Genomic DNA, 18,727 nt, shown 5'->3' with positions numbered 1-18,727 from the left:
AAGTTCAATGGGCAACCCATAATGCAATGAAAAATTTTAAATAACAATATAATACTCGCATCTATGGTATCATGAACATTGTTTAAAGATTGAGCTGCAGAAAACAATTGCTGCTGTGGAAACAATTCTGCTTCAGTGTCAATTACTGCTGCTTTTTACCACAGGGTTATCGCGTCTGTTCCGAGAACTGGATTATTTCCAGGAAACACCTCAATGTCACAGTTCAACCTCTTTGTCAAAGGGGCTAAGAAGTAAGCTGAAAAAGATGCTCTGCACAAAAATCTTTACCTTTACATTTATCAATATTTTAACCCATATTACCATGACAACTACATTCATTTAATGTTGTCTGGAGTGATCACATTGGCCTGATGTAGAATATGCTGGCAGCTACCACAGGGACGCTTTATTATAATATTTTATTATATATTTATTATACTTATTAATATTTATTATACTTTCTGAAGAAGAGTCATAGTGAACTCCAAACATTAATTCTGTTTCACTCCATAGATACTGCCAGACCTGAATTTCTCCAGTATTTTCTTTGAGAATAGGAAGTATAGAAGAGAGTTAGAGTTTTTTTTAGATCTAGCACTTTTTTTTCTCTTAAATGCCCTAAAGTGTTTGTTATGTCTACAAACCCCTGAAATATTGTCCTGGTGGCTTTGTGGTGCACCCTGTCCTGCCAGGAATTGCTCCTTGCTCCTGTTCAGTTCTGAGTCATAACTGATGGAAAGGGAAAACAGCACACTGACCATGTATCAGTATGTGCTACAATGCAAAGTGAAGGCCACGATGTATCACGAAATGAGTTACTCTGTTGAACAGAGGTATTTTGGTTGAAAAAAAAGTTCAACAATTTAAAATCCGTCCACGGTCCATTTTCAAATGGAGCTGCAGTGACTCAGGCAGAGTTTAAATCCTGCAAATAAATGTGTCCGCGGTCGGATGCTGGAAATCTGAAATTAAAAAAAAAATTCTCGAGAACCTCAGCAGAATTGGAAGCATCTGCGGACAGCAGAACAGAGTGAGCGTTTCGAGTCCAGTGTGACCCTTTGTTCAGAATCTCTTGAGTTTCTCCAGCATTTTTCTGTGGTTGTTTCAGTTTGAATCCTCTCTCGATGACTAATCCAACTCCAACAACACTTCACTGAGTTTGAAGTAATGCATTTTCCGATAAAGCTTGTAACATGCCAACATTATACTTTACAGTAAAGTGCGTCAAAGATTGCAGTGGTTTGGGGGCATATTTTGGTTGTCCACCTCATATGGTTTGCTGGTTGATTTGTTGTGGAGTCGGTATCCTGCAATGTCTCAGGATTTTCATTAATTATGGAGTTCAGTGAATATGAGTTAGCAGACAACCCTCGCTACAGTTTACAGGAAGAGGAGGAGGAGGAAGATGAACGGGAATGGTGTTGCACAGTTGACTACGTTGACAGCAGCCCTGCGTCTCCTGCTCCTGTTGCTGCAGCAAGCAGTGACTTGACAGGTACTAGTGAAACTGAAAGCCAACGTCATTCTGTCTGCCAAATTGGAGGCTCAAAATATAGTGCCTCGTATTTGAATTGTTATCTTTAGCCAATTGCAAACCAAATAATGGCAGCTTACAGGGCGGGTTCATGGCTTCAGTTGAGAAATGGGAATCTAGATTAGAGTGGTGCTGGAAAAGCACAGTAGGTCAAACAGCATCCGAGGAGCAGGAAATTCGACCTTTCGGGCAAAAGCCCTTCATCAGGAATAGAGGCAGAGTGCTTGCAGAGTGGAGAGATAAATGAGAGGAGGGTGGGATTGGGGAGAAAGTAGCATAGAGTACAATAGGTGATTGGGGGGGGGGGGATGGAGGTGATAGGTCAGAGAGGAGGGTGGGGGAAGGTAGCAAAGAGTACAATGGGGTGGATGGGGGTGGGGAGGAAAGTGATAGGTCAGAGAGGAGGGTGGAGTGGGTAGGTGAAAAGGAAGATAGGCAGGCAGGTAAGACAGGTCATGAGAGTGGTGCTGAGCTGGAAGGCTGGAGCTGGGGTGAGGTGGGAGAAGGGGAAATGAGGAAACTGTTGAAGTCCACATTGATGCCCTGGGGTTGAAGTGTTCCGAGGCAGAAGATGAGGCGTTCTTCCTCCAGGCGTCTGGTGGTGAGGGAGCGGCGGTGAAGGAGGCCCAGGACCTCCATGTCCTCGGCAGAGTGGGAGGGGGAGTTGAAATGTTGGGCCACAGTTTATTCAGTTGAGGAATGTATGTTGCTGATGATGAGATGGGTGTGAGGAAACACTTGTTGAAAACTGACGAGTCGCCCAGTATCAACAACACACGCAGGACATGTCAGGAATGCGAATCAAATGTTGATTTTCAGAAATGAATTTTGATGTCTGATTTTGATCTGGTCCAACATTGGGCAAACAGCACTTGCCATTATTGACCAGGGTATCTGGAAGAAAATGTGGGATTCTAACAATCTGTATATCTTGGATGGATGAAGGGGCATTATAGGAATTGCTTCTTGCTATTTTATAAGATGAAACAGATTCAGATCCTTAGGATGGGGCTGTTTTCCCTGGAGTGTCGGAGGCTGAGGGGTGACCTTAAAGAGTTTTATAAAATTATGAGGGGCATGGAAGGGGTAGCATAAATAGGCAAAGTATTTTCCCTGGGTTGGGGGAGTCCAGAACTAGAAGGAATAGGTTTAGGGTAAGAGGGGAAAGATTTTAAAAGGATCAAAGGGGCAACCTTTTCATGCAAAGGTGGCAAATGTATCGAAAGAGCTGCCAGAGGAAGTTGTGGAGGCTGGTCCAATTACAGTATTTAAAAGGCATCTGAATGGATACGTGAATAGGAAGGGTTTAGAAGGATATGGGCAAAGTGCTGGCAAATGGGACTAGATTAATTTAGAATATCTGGTCAGCATGAACAAGTTGGACCGAAGGGTCAGTTTACATGCTGTACATCTCCATGATGTGTGATCCCTCATAATGGGTGCTGTTAAGCTATTTGTCCAGATGCAATATGTGACAATTCTGACGTGTTCCTAGGGGGATATCTGCATTATCCTACTTTGGAGCAGTGACCACTAGACAATCATCAAGGATGTAGCACGTACCTAGATTGTACGAGGGTTGAAATTATACCTAGGGGAGATGGTTGTGTAGTGGCAATATTATCAGTTCCGGAATCCATAGGCGCAGGCTAATTTTCTGGGGATAAGGATTCAATCCTACCCAATTAAGACATCTACATGTAGAGCTGGTATCAGTAATGGTGGCCGTTATGACTCCAATGTTGCACCAATATGGTTGACACTTAACTGGTCTAGTAAGCCACTTGGTTGAAGAGAAATTAGGGATGGGTTAAAAATGGTGCCCTGTAAATAAACAGTCTGATTACTCAGCTCTGTCACAGGTTCAGTAATGTGCCATTTATCAACTGAACCATCAAGGATGTCTTTCCGCCTTTTTTTAGATCTGAGGAGCAACTGACTTCTTTAAGAAAGTTGCAGGCAAAACCATTTTCGAATTTTGTTGTAGCAAAGCGAAAATGAAGGCACAAAACCTATCCTGCAGGACACAATTGCGATTAAGAACTGACAAACTAATTCAGGAAATTGTGGCTATTATGGTTGTGGGCTCTGTCACAATTCAAATTGAAAAATTGTTTTGATAACTTTTAGATCCATCTCTGGGGGTGGTGAGTAGGGAGTTTAACTTGGTGATAATGGGGATTAGAGTCTTTAGGTTGAGATGCAATATACTGTAAATTTGGCTTTTAAAATTGCATAATGTGCATATGGATTTTGATGATAATCATTGCAACAATGGTGTTAGCTGATGTGTTAACACTTTTTAATTGCAAAGTTAACACTTTTAATTACCAGCATCACTTCCTGATAGCTATCTATGTAGTTAGTAGTCAGTTGATTCCAGCAGATTGTCAATTTTTCTGGCAGGAGCTAGTCTTCTAGAAGATTAACCATATTTTATTCAACCTCCCATGAGAAAGGAAAAGCTTTTTTTTAAATTTGTTTTGTATTTCTTTACATACAAACTGCAGTAGTGAAATAAAAGAAATAAAAGAAGGAAGGCAAAGAAAATATGTGGGAAAAGAAAGAGGGCAGGTAAAATCAAGGAAAACCCAAAGACGTTTTCTCTGTATATTAAGAGCAAAAAGTTAACAAAAGAAAATGGAAAAAGTTTATCTATTTCACTTCCAATTTCCATCCTGCACTCACCTTTACCTGGTCCATCTCTGACTTCTCCCTTCCCTTCCTTACCATCTCTGAGTTTAGGCTGGCCACCAATATGCAATACAAACCCACCAACTCCCAAAGTTACCTTGACTGTACATTCTCATACTCTGCTTCCTGCAAAGACTCTATTCCATTCTCCCAGTTCCTCCACCTCTGTTCTGATGATGCGAACTTCAACAAGGGGACTTCTGAAATGTCCAACTTCTTCCTCAATTAAGGATTCCCCCTCACAGTGGTTGGTAGCACCCTCAGCCGGCTCCGACCATCTCCTGCACTTCGGCCCTCAACCCCTTGCTTCCCTCCCACAACAGAGATAGGGTCACCCTCATCCTCACTTACCATCCCACCAGCATCCACTTCCAAAGGATCATAAGCCACTATCTCCGCTACCTCCAGCGGGATGCCAGCATCAGACGGATATTCCCCTCCTCTCCCTTCTCAGCCTTCTGCAGGGTCTGTTCCCTTTGCGGAATCTTGGTCAACTCCTTCTCTACTCCCAACACCTCCCCACATTCCTGAGGCATTTTACCATCCATGGCACTTCCCCTGCAATCACATAACAAGTAACACCGGCCTGTGTACTTCCTCCCTTCTCATTTTGCAAGGCCCTAAGCACACCTTCCAGGTGAAGCAGCATTTACTCAATGTAGTCTACTGTATTTGTTGTTCATAATGTGGTCTCCTCTACACAGAGGAGACTAGCCTACTTTCTATCTGCAAAAAATGACCCCAAGTTTCTGGTCTCCTGCTACTTCAACACACCACCCTGTTCCCTGGCCAACATCTCTGTCTCGGGCTTGCTGTAGTGCTTCAGTGAAGCTTAGCGCAAGCTGGAGGAACAGTATCTCATTTTCTGCTTGGTTGCTTCTGCAGCCTTCTAGCCTCAATATCAACAATTTTAGGACTTGAGCACTATCTCCCATTTCCTTACCATACACACCAGGCTTGTCATCACATGGGCTTGTATCACAAACAACCCACTGTCATCCGCTTGTGGTCCCCATTAGCAGCTCTTGATTCTCCCAGGTTGACTGTCATCCATTCCTTTGTCTGCCCAACTGTTGTTCTCTCTCACTAGGCTGCATCTCTTATTGGATTCTCTCCCCCCATCTCAACACCATCTTTAATAATGTTTACCAACCTTTTCCTCAGCAATCAGCATTCCTGATGAAGGCATATGCCTGAAATATCGACTCTCCTGCTCCTCGGATGCTACCTGACCTGCTGTGCTTTTCCAGCAATACAGTCTCGACTCTGATCTCCAGCATCTGCAGTCCTCACTTTCTCCTTTTCCTCACTACAGTCAGTCATGAAGTAGGGTCACTGGACCTGAAATGTTAACCTTGCTTTCTCTCCACAGATGTTGCCAAACCTGCTGAGTTTTTCAAGAAATTTCTGTTTTTGTTTGTAACTAAAGAAGAGTTGACCCTATGGGATGAGATGTGGATGGTATTTTTTGAATGCTGCAGAAGATAAAGGCAGGGTTTTAAATGAGTATGTTGTTCACATATTCATAATGCAAACATTCTAATCAGAGAGGAGGAGTGTGAAATATTAGACACAATATGCGTAATACAAAAGGAAGCAGTGGAGAGACTGACATCCTTAAAGTTGGCAACATCACCATGGAAGCCTAAGGAATTAACAGATGCTCTGCAGATCATTTTCCAATCCTCACTCGATAGAGGCGAGATACCTGAAGATTAGAAGTTTGCAAATGTACCATTGTTGATAAAAGATGAGCGGGATAGTATCACCAGTCAGTCTGATTTTGGTGATGGGCAAATTATTAGTATCAATCCTAAGATACTGAATAGACCGTCACTTAAAAAGGCACTGATTTGTCAGGGATTGTTGGCATGGTTGTGTTAGGGGAAGGTCTTATTAATTAAATTTTTTTGAGGAAGGAACAAGAAAGAAATAGTTGCTGCATAGGTTATCCGAGCAGAAGGGTTATTTTGGAGTTGTACAGGACTTTGGTTAGGCTGCAGCTTCAATACTGTGTGCATTTCTGGTCTTTAGGACTATAGGGACTGATGTGTTTGGTCTGGCGGGGGTTCAGAGGTGATTCACCAGGATGTTTCCTGGGATGGAGCATCTGAGCTGTGAAAAGAGGCTGGATAAGCATAGATTTGTTTTCTTTGGAGCACAGAAGTTTGGCAGGAGACCTGATGTAGGGGTATAAAGTTATGAGAGGCATGGACAAAATGGATAGAAATTTCCGCCTTAGTTGAAGGGTTAATAACAAGGGTTTCAAGTTGAAGGTTTGGGGGAACTTGAGGATAAATGTTTTGACCGAGAGGGTGGTAGGGTCCAGAATGCACTGCGTGGGAGAGTAGTAGAGGTATTTAAAGCAAACTTTAAAAAATACTTGGATAAGTGCATGGAATGTCATAACATTTAAGGCAATGGGGCCAAGTGCTGAACAAAGGGGCTACTGTAGATTTGGTGTATTTTTGGCATTGCAGACTTAATGGGCTAACAGGCCATTTCTTTACAAAACGACAAAAAAGCAAAGAACTGTGGATGCTGGAAATCAGAAAGAAAATCAGAAATTGCTGGAAAAACTCAGCAGGTCCTGCAGCATCTGTGGAGAGAACGCAGAGATAACATTTCGGGTCCAGTGACCTTTCTTCAGAAAAAGGTTGACATATGCTGAAGGAGGATCACTGAACCCAAAATGTTATCTCTGCTTTCTCTCCACAGATAGAGCCAGACCTGCTGAGGTGTTCCAGCAATTTCTGATTTTGGACTCTTTTTCACTGTATGATTGACATACATTAGGTGCAATGGATGTTGTCTATATGGATTTTTGTAATGTGTTTGACAAGATTCTACATTGCAGATTGGCCAGGAAAAAAAATGTTAATGGGACGCAGAGAATGTGAGCATTCAATCCAAAATTGCCTCAGCAATAGGAAGAATAGGGTAATTGGTAATGGATGTTTTTGCAAATGGAAAATGGTTTCTCATGCTGGGTATCTTGCTACTTGTATGTTATTGTATTTAGTGTACATTAATGATTTGGACTTACATTGGAAAAAATTTAGATGACGCAAATTTGGCTGTGTGGCTGAAAGTGAAGAGGAAAGTTCTTGATCCCAGAAGTGTATCAATAATTTGGTTGACTGAGCAAATGGAATTCAAAGTGTGAAGTCACGCATTTGGGGAGTGCAGAAAAAGCTATGGAGGTAATGACAAATAGCCAACAGGACATTGACAAGTTGGTGGAATGACCAGATGAAGTTCAATACAGAGAAGTGGGAGGTGATTCACTTTGATTGGAAGAACAATGAAAGACAATACAAATAGAGGATGCAATTCTAAAGGGTATGCAGGAGCAGAGTGCACAGTTAATTGAAGGTGGCAGGAAAGGTAGAGAGAGCAGTTAGTAGGTGTTCTCAGCTTTATTAACAGGAGCAAAAAGAGTGGTGCTGGAAAAGCACAGCCAGTCAGGCAGCATCCAAGGAGCAGGAGGGTAGATGTTTCAAGCATAAGCTCTTCATCAGGAATGAGGGGGGTGGCCCAAGGGGGCTGAGAGATAAATGGGAGAGGGTTGATGCTGGGGCGTAGGTAGCTGGGAATGCGATATGTAGGTGGAGGTGGGGGGAGATGGTGATAGAACGGAGTAGAGGGTGGAGCAGATAGGTGGGAAGGAAGATGGACAGGCAGGACAGTTCAAGAGTGTGGTGCTGAGGGTTGGATCTGGGATAAGGTGGGGGCAGGGAAAATGAAGAAACTAGTGAAATCAACATTGATCCCGTTTGGTTGGAGGGTGCCAAGGCAAAAGATGAGGCATTTTTCCTCCAGGTTTTGGGTGTCAAGAATTTGGTGGTGGAGGAGACCCAGGACTTGCATGTCCTTGGCGGAGTGGGAGAGGGAGTTGAAGTGTTCAGCCACAGGCCGGTGGGGTTGTCTAGTGCATGTGTCTCAGAGATGTTCTCTGAAACGTTCCGCAAGTTGGCATCCTGTCTCCCCAATGTAGAGGAAACCACACCAAGTGCAACGGACACAGTAGATGACGTGTGGAGGTGCAGGAGAATCTCTGTTGGATGTGGGAGAATCCTTTGGGGCCTTGGATGGAGGTGAGGAGGGGAGGTGTGGGCACAGGTTTTACCCTGTGGTGGCAAGGAAAGGTGCCGGGAGTGGAGGGTGGGTGGTTGGGGAGCGTGGACCAAACAAAACTTATGTATTCTGGGTAATCCAAGATGGAGGACGGGAAAAATTTCTGGCTGTAAGAGCTGCTCCTTTTTTTGAGGTATTTCAGGTGTTGGAGGTGATTTCCTTGAATTCCAGGAGCAGCAATTACTGTTTTATATGCTGTTGCATTGTTTTGGAACTTTGTTAAAAAAACGTCAAAACAACAGCAGTTTAAAAGGGAGAAGAGCAGACAAAGGAAGCACATGGTGAGGACAGTGCAGGGGGGAGAGAGAGAGAGAGAGAGAGAGAAAACCTGCAGAGTTACTGCCTTTGCTGTTTGAATTCGTGTATCGCTGGACATCGGAGTGCATCTGGGAAAATTAACAAACAGTGAGCTAATGAGGGCAGGAATAGGAGGATAGAGCAGATCAATGCATGGCTGAGGAGCTGGTGTATGGGAGAAGGATTGACATTTTTGAATCATTGGAATCTCTTTTGGGGTAGAAGTGACCTGTACAAGAAGGACGGATTGCACCTAAATTGGAAGGGGACTAATATACTGGCAGGTAAATTTGCTAGAACTGTTTGGGAGGATTTAAATTAGTAAGGTGGGGGGGTGGGATCCAGGGAGATAGTGAGGAAAGAGATCGATCTGAGACGGCTACAGCTGAGAACAGATGTGAGTCAAACAGTCAGGGCAGGCAGAGACAAGGTAGGACTAATAAATTAAACTGCATTTATTTCAATGCAAGGGGTCTAACAGGGAAGGCAGATGAACTCAGGGCATGGTTAGGAACATGGGACTGGGATATCATAGCAATTACGGAAACATGGCTCAGGGATGGGCAGGACTGGCAGCTGAATGTTTCAGGATACAAATGCTACAGGAAGGAAAGAAAGGGAGGCAAAAGAGGAGGGGGAGTGGCATTTTTGATAAGGGATAGCATTACAGCTATACTAAGGGAGGATATTCCCGGAAATACATCCAGGGAAGTTACTTGGGTGGAACTGAGAAATAAGAAAGGGATGATCACCTGATTGGGATAAGGTGTAGTCAGAGGGAAATTGAGAAACAAACTTGGAAGGAGATCTCAGCTATCTGTAAGAATAATATGGTGGTTATGGTAGGGGATTTTAACTTTCCAAACATCGACTGGGACTGCCATAGTGTTAAATGTTTAGATGGAGAGGAATTTCTTAAATGTGTACAATTTTCAGATTCAGTATGTGAATGTACCTACTAGAGAAGGTGCAAAACTTGACCTACTCTTGGGAAATAAGGCAGGGCAGGTGACTGAGGTGTCAGTGGGGGAGCACTTTGGGGCCAGCGACCATAATTCTATTCGTTTTAAAATAGTGATGGAAAAGGATAGACAAGATCTAAAAGTTGAAGTTCTAAATTGGAGAAAGGCCAATTTTGACGGTATTAGGCAAGAACTTTCAAAAGCTGATTGGATTTAGTTGTTCGCAGGTAAAGGGACGGCTGAAAAATGGGAAGCCTTCAGAAATGAGATAACAAGAATCCAGAGAGAGTATATTCCTGTCAGGGTGAAAGGGAAGGCTGGTAGGTATAGGGAATGCTGGATGACTAAAGAAATTGAGGGTTTGGTTAAGAAAAAGAAGGAAGCATATGTCAGGTACAAACAGGATAGATCAAGTGAATCCTTAGAAGGGTATAAAGAAAGTACTTAAGAGGGAAATCAGGAGGGCAAAACGGGGACATGAGATAGCTTTGGCAAATAGAATTAAGGAGAATCCAAAGAGTTTTACAAATATATTAAGGACAAAAGGGTAACTAGGGAGAGAATAGGGCCCCTAAAAGATCAGCAAGGCGGCCTTTGTGTGGAGCCACAGAAAATGGGGAGATACTAAATGAATATTTTGCATCAGTATTTACTGTGGAAAAGGATATGGAAGATAGAGACTGTAGGGAAATAGATGGTGACATCTTGCAAAGTGTCCAGATTACAGAGGATGAAGTGCTGGATGTCTTGAAATGGTTAAAAGTGGATAAATCCCCAGGACCTGATCAGGTGTACCCGAGAACGCTGTGGGAAGCTACAGAAGTGATTGCTGGGCCTCTTGCAGAGATATTTGTATCATCGATAGTCACAGGTGAAGTGCCAGAAGACTGGAGGTTGGCAAACGTGGTGCCACTGTTTAAGAAGGGTGGTAAGGACAAGCCAGGGAACTATAGACCAGTGAGCCTGACCTCGGTGGTGGGCAAGTTGTTGGAGAGAATCCTGAGGGGCAGGATGTACATGTATTTGGAAAGGCAAGGATTGATTCGGGATAGTCAACATGGGTTTGTGCATGGGGAATCATGTCTCACAAACTTTATTGAGTTTTTTGATGAAGCAACAAAGAAGATTGATGAGGGCAGAGCAGTAGATGTGATCTATATGGACTTCAGTAAGGCGTTCGACAAGGTTCCCCATGGGAGACTGATTAGCAAGGTTAGATCTCATGGAATACAGGGAGAACTAGCCATTTGAATACAGAACTGGCTCAATGGTAGAAGACAGAGGGTGGTAGTGGAGGGTTGTTTTTCAGACTGGAGGCCTGTGACCAGTGGAGTGCCACAAGGATCAGTGCTGGGCCCTCTACTTTTTGTCATTTACAGAAATGATTTGGATGCGAGCATAAGAGGTACAGTTAGTAAGTTTGCAGATGACATCAAAATTGGAGGTGTAGTGGACAGCGAAGAGGGTTACCTCAGATTACAACAGGATCTGGACCAGATGGGCCAATGGGCTGAGAAGTGACAGATGGAGTTTAATTCAGCTAAATGCGAGGTGCTGCATTTTGGGAAAGCAAATCTTAGCAGGACTTATACACTTAATGATAAGGACCTAGGGAGTGTTGCTGAAAAAAGAGACCTTGGAGTGCAGGTTCATAGCTCCTTGAAAGTGGAGTCGCAGGTAGTTGGGATAGCGAAGAAGGCGTTTGGTATGCTTTATCTTATTGGTCAGAGTATTGAGTACAGGAGTTGGGAGATCATGTTGCAGCTGTACAGGACATTGGTTAGGCCACTGTTGGAATATTGCGTGCAATTCTGGTCTCCTTCCTATCAAGATGTTGTGAAACCTGAAAGGGTTCCGAAAAGATTTACAAGGATGTTGCCAGGGTTGGAGGATCTGAGCTACAGGGAGAGGCTGAACAGGCTGGGGCTGAGGGCTGACCCAATGAGGTTTACAAAATTATGAGGGGCATGGATAGGATAAATAGGCAAAGTATTTTCCCTGGGGTCGGGGAGTCCAGAACTCGAGGGCATAGGTTTAGGGTGAGAGGGGAAAGATATAAAAGAGACCTAAGGGGCAACTTTTTCACGCAGAGTGTGGTACGTGTATGGAATAAGCTGCCAGAGGATGTGGTGGAGGCTGGTACAATTGCAACATTTAAGAGGCATTTGGATGGGTATATGAATAGGAAGGGTTTGGATGGATATGGGCCGGGTGCTGGCAGGTGGGACTAGATTGGGTTGGGATATCTGGTCGGCATGGACGGATTGGACCGAAAGGTCTGTTTCCATGCTGTACATCTCTATGACTCTATAAGACAGTCGTGGAGGGAATGGTATCTGTGGAACACAGATAGGAGTGGGGAGAGAAATATATCTCTGGTGGTGGGGTCTGTTTGTAGGTGGCAGGGATATACAGCAGGGCAAGTGATATTGCTGGGCAAAAGACTATTATGATGCGATTAAGCAAGATTTGGGATGCATTGAATGGGGAAGGAAACTGCAGGGGATTAAAATGTGGAGCTTATTCAAGGAACAGCTACTGTGTGTCCTTGATAAGTGTGTACCTGTTGGGCAGAGAAGAAGTGGTCGAGCGAGGGAGCCATGGTTTACTAAAGATGTTAAATCTCTTGTCAAGAGGAAGAAGAAAGTATATGTTGGACGAGGCTCAGTTAGGGTGCTTGAGAGTTACAAGTTCTCCAGAAAGACCTAAAGAGAGAGCTAAGAAGAGCCAGGAGGGGACATGCAAAGTCGCTGGCAAGTAGGATCAAGGAAAACCCTAAAGCTTTCTATAGGTTTATCAGGAATAAAAGAATGACTAGAGAAACATTAGGGCCAACCTAGGATAGTCGTGGGAATTTATGCGTGGAGTCCGAGGAGATAGGGGAAGCGCTAAATGAGTATTTTTCGTCAGTATTCACTCTAGAAAAAGACAATGTTGTTGAGGAGAATACTGAGATACAGGCTACTGGACGAGACAGGTAAGTCCCCTGGGCTGTATCCTTGGATTTTCTGGGAAGCCAGAGAAGAGATTGCTGGCCATTGATTAGACTAGATTACTTACAGTGTGGAAACAGGCCCTTCAGCCCCACAAGTCTACACCGACCCTCCAAAGAGCAACCCACCCATACCCATTCCCCTACATTTACCCCTTCACCTAACACTACGGGCAATTTAGCTTGACCAATTCACCTAATCTGCACATTTCTGGACTGTGGGAGGAAACCGGAGCACCCGGAGGAAACCCACGCAGACTCGGGGAGAATGTGCAAACTCCACACCGACAGATGCCTGAGGCGGGAATTGAACCCGGGTCTCTGGTGCTATGAGGCAGCAGTGCTAACCACTGTGCCACACTGGCTGTGTGTCATCATTGTCAACAGAAATAGTGCCAGAAAATGGGAGGATAGCAAACGTTGTCCCCTTGTTCAAGAAAGGGACCCTGGTAATTATAGACCACTGAGCCTTACTGTGGTTGTGGGTAAAATGTTGGAAAAGATTATAAGAGATAGGATTTATAATCATCTAGAAAGAAATGAGTTGATTAGGGATAGTTAACACTGATTTGTGAAGGGTAGGTTGTGCCTCACAAACCTTATTGAGTTCTTTGAGATGGTGACCAAACAGATGGATGAGGGTAAAGCGGTTAGTGTGGTTTTTATGGATTTCAGTAAGACGTTTGATAATGTGTACCATGGTCGGCATTGCACAAAATACAGAGGCATAGGATTGAGGGTGATTTAGAGGTTTGGATCAGAAATTGGCTAGCTGAAAGAAGACAGAGGATGGTGGTTGATGGGAAACATTCTTCCTGAAGTTCAGTTACTCGTGGTGTACTGCAAAGATCTATTTTGGAGCCACTGCTGTTTGTCATTTTTATAAATGACCTCAATGATGCCATGGAAGGATGGTTTAGAAAATTTGCAGATGACAGTAAGGTCGGTGGAGTTGTGGATAGTGCTGAAGGATGTTGCAGGTTACAGAGGGACGTAAATAAGCTGCAAAGCTGGGCTCAGAGGTGGTAAATGGAGTTTAATGCGGAAAAGTGTGAGGTAATTCGCTTTGGAAGGAATAACAGGAATAACGAGTACTGGGCTAATGATGATTTGGAGGTGCCAGTGTTGGACTAGGGTGTACAAAGTTAAAAATCACACAACACCAGGTTATAGTCCAACAGGTTTAATTGGAAGCACACTAGCTTTCGGAGTGACGCTCCTTCATCAGGTGATAGTCACCTGATGAAGGAGTGTCGCTCCAAAAGCTAGTGTGCTTCCAATTAAACCTGTTGGACTATAACCTGGTGTTGTGTGATTTTTAATTTTAGGCCAATGATAAGATTCTTGATAGTGTAGATGAGGAGAGAGATTTTGGTGTCCAAATACATAGATCCCTGAAATTTGCCACCCAGGTTGATAAGGTTGTTAAGAAGGCATACACTGTGTAAGCTTTTATTGCTAGAGAGATTGAATTTCTGAGGTCATACAACAGCTGTACAAAACTTTGGTGCGATCGCCCTTGGAGTATTGCGTACAGTTCTGGTCACTGCGTTATAGGAAGGATGTGGAAGCTTTGGCAAGGATGCAGAGGAGATTTACTAGGATGTTGCCTGGTATGGAGGGAGGGTCTTTTGAGGAAAGGCTGAGGGACTTGAGGCAATTCTCATGAAAGAAGAAGGTTGAGAGGTGACTGCATTGAGACATATAAGATAATCAGAGGGTTAAATAGGGTGGACAGTGGGAGCCGTTTCCTCAGATTGTGATGGCTAGCATGAGGGGACATAGCTTTAAATTGAGGGGTGATAGATATAGGACAGATGTCAGAAATATGTTCTTTACTCAGAGAGTAGTAGGGGTATGGAACACACTGCCTGCAACAGTAGTAGACTCGCCAACTTTAAGGGCATTTAAATGGTCATTGGATAAACATGTGGATGAAAATGGAATTGTGTTGGATAGATAGGCTTCAGATTGGTTCCACAGGATGACACAACATCGAGGGCCATAGGGCCTGTACTGAGCTGAAATGATCCATGTTCTATGTGGCAGAAATGGCAGAGGATGAAGTGTTGTATCTGAATGTTGGTTGGTTGGAAGGTACGGATTGGGAGAGTTCTGTCCTTGTTGCAATTGGAGGGGTGGGGTTCAAGGGCAGAGGTGCTGGAAGTAGAGGAGTTGCGCTGGAAGGCATTGTTGACCACATGGGAGGGGAAATTGCAGTCCTTGAAGAAGGAGGCCATCTGGGATGTTCTGGAGTGGAATTGGTCCTCCTGGGAGCAGATGTGACAGAGGCTGAGGATTTGGGAGTAAGGCATAGTGTTTTTACAGGAAGGCGGATGGGAGGAGGCGTAGTCAGGTAGCTGTGGGAGTCAGTAAATTTGAAGTAAATGTCTGTGTTGAGTCAGTCACCAGAAATGGAGAAGAAGAGGTTCAGCAAGGGGAGGGAGGCGTTCAAGATGGTTCAGGTAAACTTGATGTCAGGGTGGAAGGTGTTTGTGAAGTTGATGAACTGTCCAGCCTCTTCATGGGAGCAGAAGATGGTGGACGATAAGGTGGGGAATGGTGCAGGTGTAGCTGCGGAAGATGGACTGTTCCACGTACTGGATGAAGAGACAGTCATAGCTGGAGCCCATGCAGGTGCCCATGGCTATCCCTTTTGTCTGAAGAAAGTGGGAGGACTCAAAGGAGAAATTGTTGAGGGTGAGGACCAGTTCAGCCAATCAAATGAGTGTGTCGGTGGAAGGGTATTTGTTGGGTTAGGAGGAGAGGAAGAAACAGAAGGCTTGGAGGCCTTCGTCATGGTGGATGGATGTGAATAGAGACTGGATGTCCATGCTGAAAAGGAGGTATTGGGGGCTGGGGACGAAAGTCGTGGATGAGTTGGGGAGTGTGAGTGCTGTTTCGAATGTATGTGGGGAGATCCTGGACTTAGGGGGACAAGACGGTGTCAAGGTATGCGGAGATAGGTTTGGTTAGGCAGCAGCAGGCTGAGACGATGGGTCGACCGGGGCAGTCTGGTTTGTGAATTTTGGGTAAGAAGTAGAATCAGGCGGTTCGGGGCTTCAGGACTATGAGGTTGGAGGCTGTGGGTGGGAGACCTCCTGAGGTGATAAGGTTATGGATATTCTGGGAAATGATAGTTTGGTGATGGGATGTGAAGTCGTGGTTAGGGGGGGCAGTAAGAGGAGGTGTCTGTGAATTGGCTTCAGTGGTGTAGAGGTCGGTGCGCCAAATTACCACTGCGCCCCCTTGGAGGGCTGCTTAAGATACTTATTATACCTCAGGTGGAGTATTGTATACAATTGTGGGCACTGCATTATAGGAAAGATGTGAATGCATTGCAGACAGTGCAGAAGCGATTTATAAGAATTGTGAAACTTCAGTTATGATAAGTTGAAGAAGTTGGACTATTCTACTTGAAGAGAAAAAGGTTGAGAGGAGATTTTACAGGTATTCAAATCATAAGCAGGCTGGACAAAGAGATAAGGAGAAACTGTTTCTGCTCATAAAAGATACAAGAACGAGATGGCATCAATTTAAAGTGAAGCAAATGAGGCAAGGGTGATGTGAGAAGAAGCTTCCTTTCACACAGAAAGTCATTAAGGCATGGAATGTATTGTCTGGAAATGTGGTAGAGGCAGGTTCTATTGAGCCATTCGAAGGGCGTGGGATGATTATTTCAGTGTGCAGAGACTGGCATTAGGATATAGAACAAGTGCTGACATGATGGGCTGACTCATTCTGCAACGTTACATTTCTGTGATTCTGGGAGAACTGAGGGGTGCAGAAATGGGAGACCTTGGAGTGCATGTCCACAGGTGCTTCGAAATGACAGGAAATTTAGATAAGGTGGAGAGGGAAGCACATGGAACACTTCATGTTTATTGGATGAAATATAGAGTATAAAACTGGATATAATGCTGGAATTATTTAAAATTGGTTAGGCCACAGTACAGAAGAGGCCCTGCGGCCCATCAAGATGAAATGTGACTTTCCAGCTGTAGGCCCATAGCCTTGAATGTTTTCAAGTGCTCATCCATGTAAGGTTGTGAGGTTATCCACATCTACTTCTGTTCCAGCCAGTACATTCCAGATCCTAGCATCTTCTGGGTGAAACCATATCGCCTCAAGCTCCCTCCTGTTGTTCAGCTTAAACGTCTGCCATCTTGTTATTGACTCTTAGTGACAGCTGTTTTCTGTCCATCCTGTCCATGCTCCTCAGAACCTTAAACACTTCAATCAGGTCCTCCCGCCCCCTTCTCTGCTGCAAAGAAATCAACTGAAGTTTTGACCTCAGTTATGCAGGGTATTGTCTTACAAATAGGCATTTCAGCAGGAATAATGGTGACAGAGTTCTTTAAAGAGGCTTCTAAAAGTTGTGAGCACTAAGAGACAGCTGGAGCTCGGAAATACAATGAGTAATATTGAAAGTAGCTGCGCAGAATATGGGCAGTTAAAATTGACTAAACCGCTGGTATCCTGTCTCTTCAACTTTAACGTGTTCTTCAAAGCAGGTGGCAAGAAAGCCCAGTGAAAGTCAGAACTTTCTTTCAGCCGTTTTTTAAAAATTCATTCATGGGGTCAGCATCACTGACTAGGCCAACATTTATTACCCATCCCTAATTGGGTGAGCCATCTTCCTGAACCACTGCAATTTTATATGGTGCAGCTACACTCTTAAATGCTGTAAGCTAACAAGTTCTAGGAATTTTCTCTATGAATATATCTCCAAATTAGGATTGTGCACAACTTTGAATACAAATTATAAATAGTGGTTTGCCTACCATCTGCTATCCTTTTAGCCTGGCCCTTGAAAGTGATAAAGTTATCAGTTTAGAAGATGATGCCAAGGCTGCTGCAATGCATCTTGTAGATGGTTCAGAAAGAGAGTGTCAGTCATAAGGAGGGGGGTGGGGAATATTTAAGTTCATGGCTGAGGTACCAGTCTAGCAGGCTGCTTTGTCCTGAATGGCAATAAGATTCTTGAGCGTTGTTGAAGCTGTACTCACCCCAAGAATGTGGGGAGTATTCCATCACACTTATGACATGTGTCTTGTAGATTTTCTTTTGATCAGGCTGGCATTTATGATCCACCCTAATTGCCCAGAGGGCTGTTAATTGTTAACCACATTGTTGTGGATCTGGAGTCACATGTAGGCCAAACCAGGTTAAAACAGCAGTTTCCTTACTTAAAGGATATTAATGAACCAGATGGGTTCTTCCAACAATTGGCAATGGTTTCATGGTCACCAATAGACTCCTAATTCCAGATATTTATTGAATTCACCATCTGCCATGGCAGGTTTTGAACCAAGGTCCCCAGAACATTACTAGGATCTCTGGATTAATAGTGTAATGGTATTACCACCAGGCTGTCGCCTCCCATTAAGATGGTTAACAGGCTTTGGGAAGTCAGGACCTGAATGACTTCTGCAAAATTCCTGGCCTCTGACCGGCTCCTGTTGCGGCACTATTTATATGGCTGACCCAGTTCTGTTTTTGATCAATTGTAGTCCCCAGGATAGTGATGGTAACATCATTGAATGTCAAGGGGCGATGATTAAATTCTTTCTTGTTAGAGATGGTCATTGTATGGCACTAGAGTGTCATGTATGTCGAGAGCCGTTTATTATCCCAAGACTGGTTGCTGCTATCAAGCCCAACTGCATTTTAGACAGACAGCTGATCCAGATGAGAGCTGGGTAGAAACAACTTCTGTATCTTGTGCTGAAGAAGCCTGGCCTGGTTTAATCCCATAAAAGGAAGTTAAAAATGTACATTTTTCAGCAATTCTTCTTCAGCAGTGAAATGGCATGCTAACCACCTCACCATTCCGCACCCCCCCCCCCCCCCCCCCCCCCCCGCCCACCCACATCAATACTCACCGCCCACCTCAATACTCACTGCCCACCTCAATACTCACCGCCCACCTCCACCCAGTCCTCCTCTAAAATATCAATCAGGATGAAATGATCTTTACAAGACTCTCTAACGTGCCCTACTACCTGAACAGTTGTATGCTTTAACTGTCCAGTGACAATAATAACTGGAACCTCAGCATGCGCAGGGTGCTTTATTTAAATGCCACTCTACATCCTATGAGCAAAGTTA

The 18,727-nt window shown here is 44.1% G+C and overlaps 1 protein-coding gene across 2 annotated transcripts in view; it reads left to right on the top strand.

The window, feature by feature from the left end:
* Positions 1–1,312: 1,312 nt before the first annotated feature.
* Positions 1,313–18,727, top strand: part of poli (polymerase (DNA directed) iota) — a 77,216-nt gene continuing 59,801 nt past the window's right edge. The window contains exon 1 of one of the 2 annotated variants that reach the window (XM_043721093.2): positions 1,313–1,495. In XM_043721093.2, coding sequence (XP_043577028.1) covers positions 1,336–1,495 — 160 coding nt within the window. In that variant the 5' untranslated portion in view covers positions 1,313–1,335. The remainder of the gene's footprint in view (positions 1,496–18,727) is intronic. The other variant, XM_087990611.1, reaches the window with a different exon arrangement.

Source organism: Chiloscyllium plagiosum, unplaced genomic scaffold (assembly GCF_037043375.1).
Source record: "Chiloscyllium plagiosum isolate Xiang-an unplaced genomic scaffold, Cpla_swu_hap1 HiC_scaffold_1, whole genome shotgun sequence".
NCBI lineage: Eukaryota > Metazoa > Chordata > Chondrichthyes > Orectolobiformes > Hemiscylliidae > Chiloscyllium > Chiloscyllium plagiosum.
The sequence above is the reverse complement of the archived record's forward strand: the minus strand, read 5'-3'. Positions and strand labels throughout refer to the sequence as shown.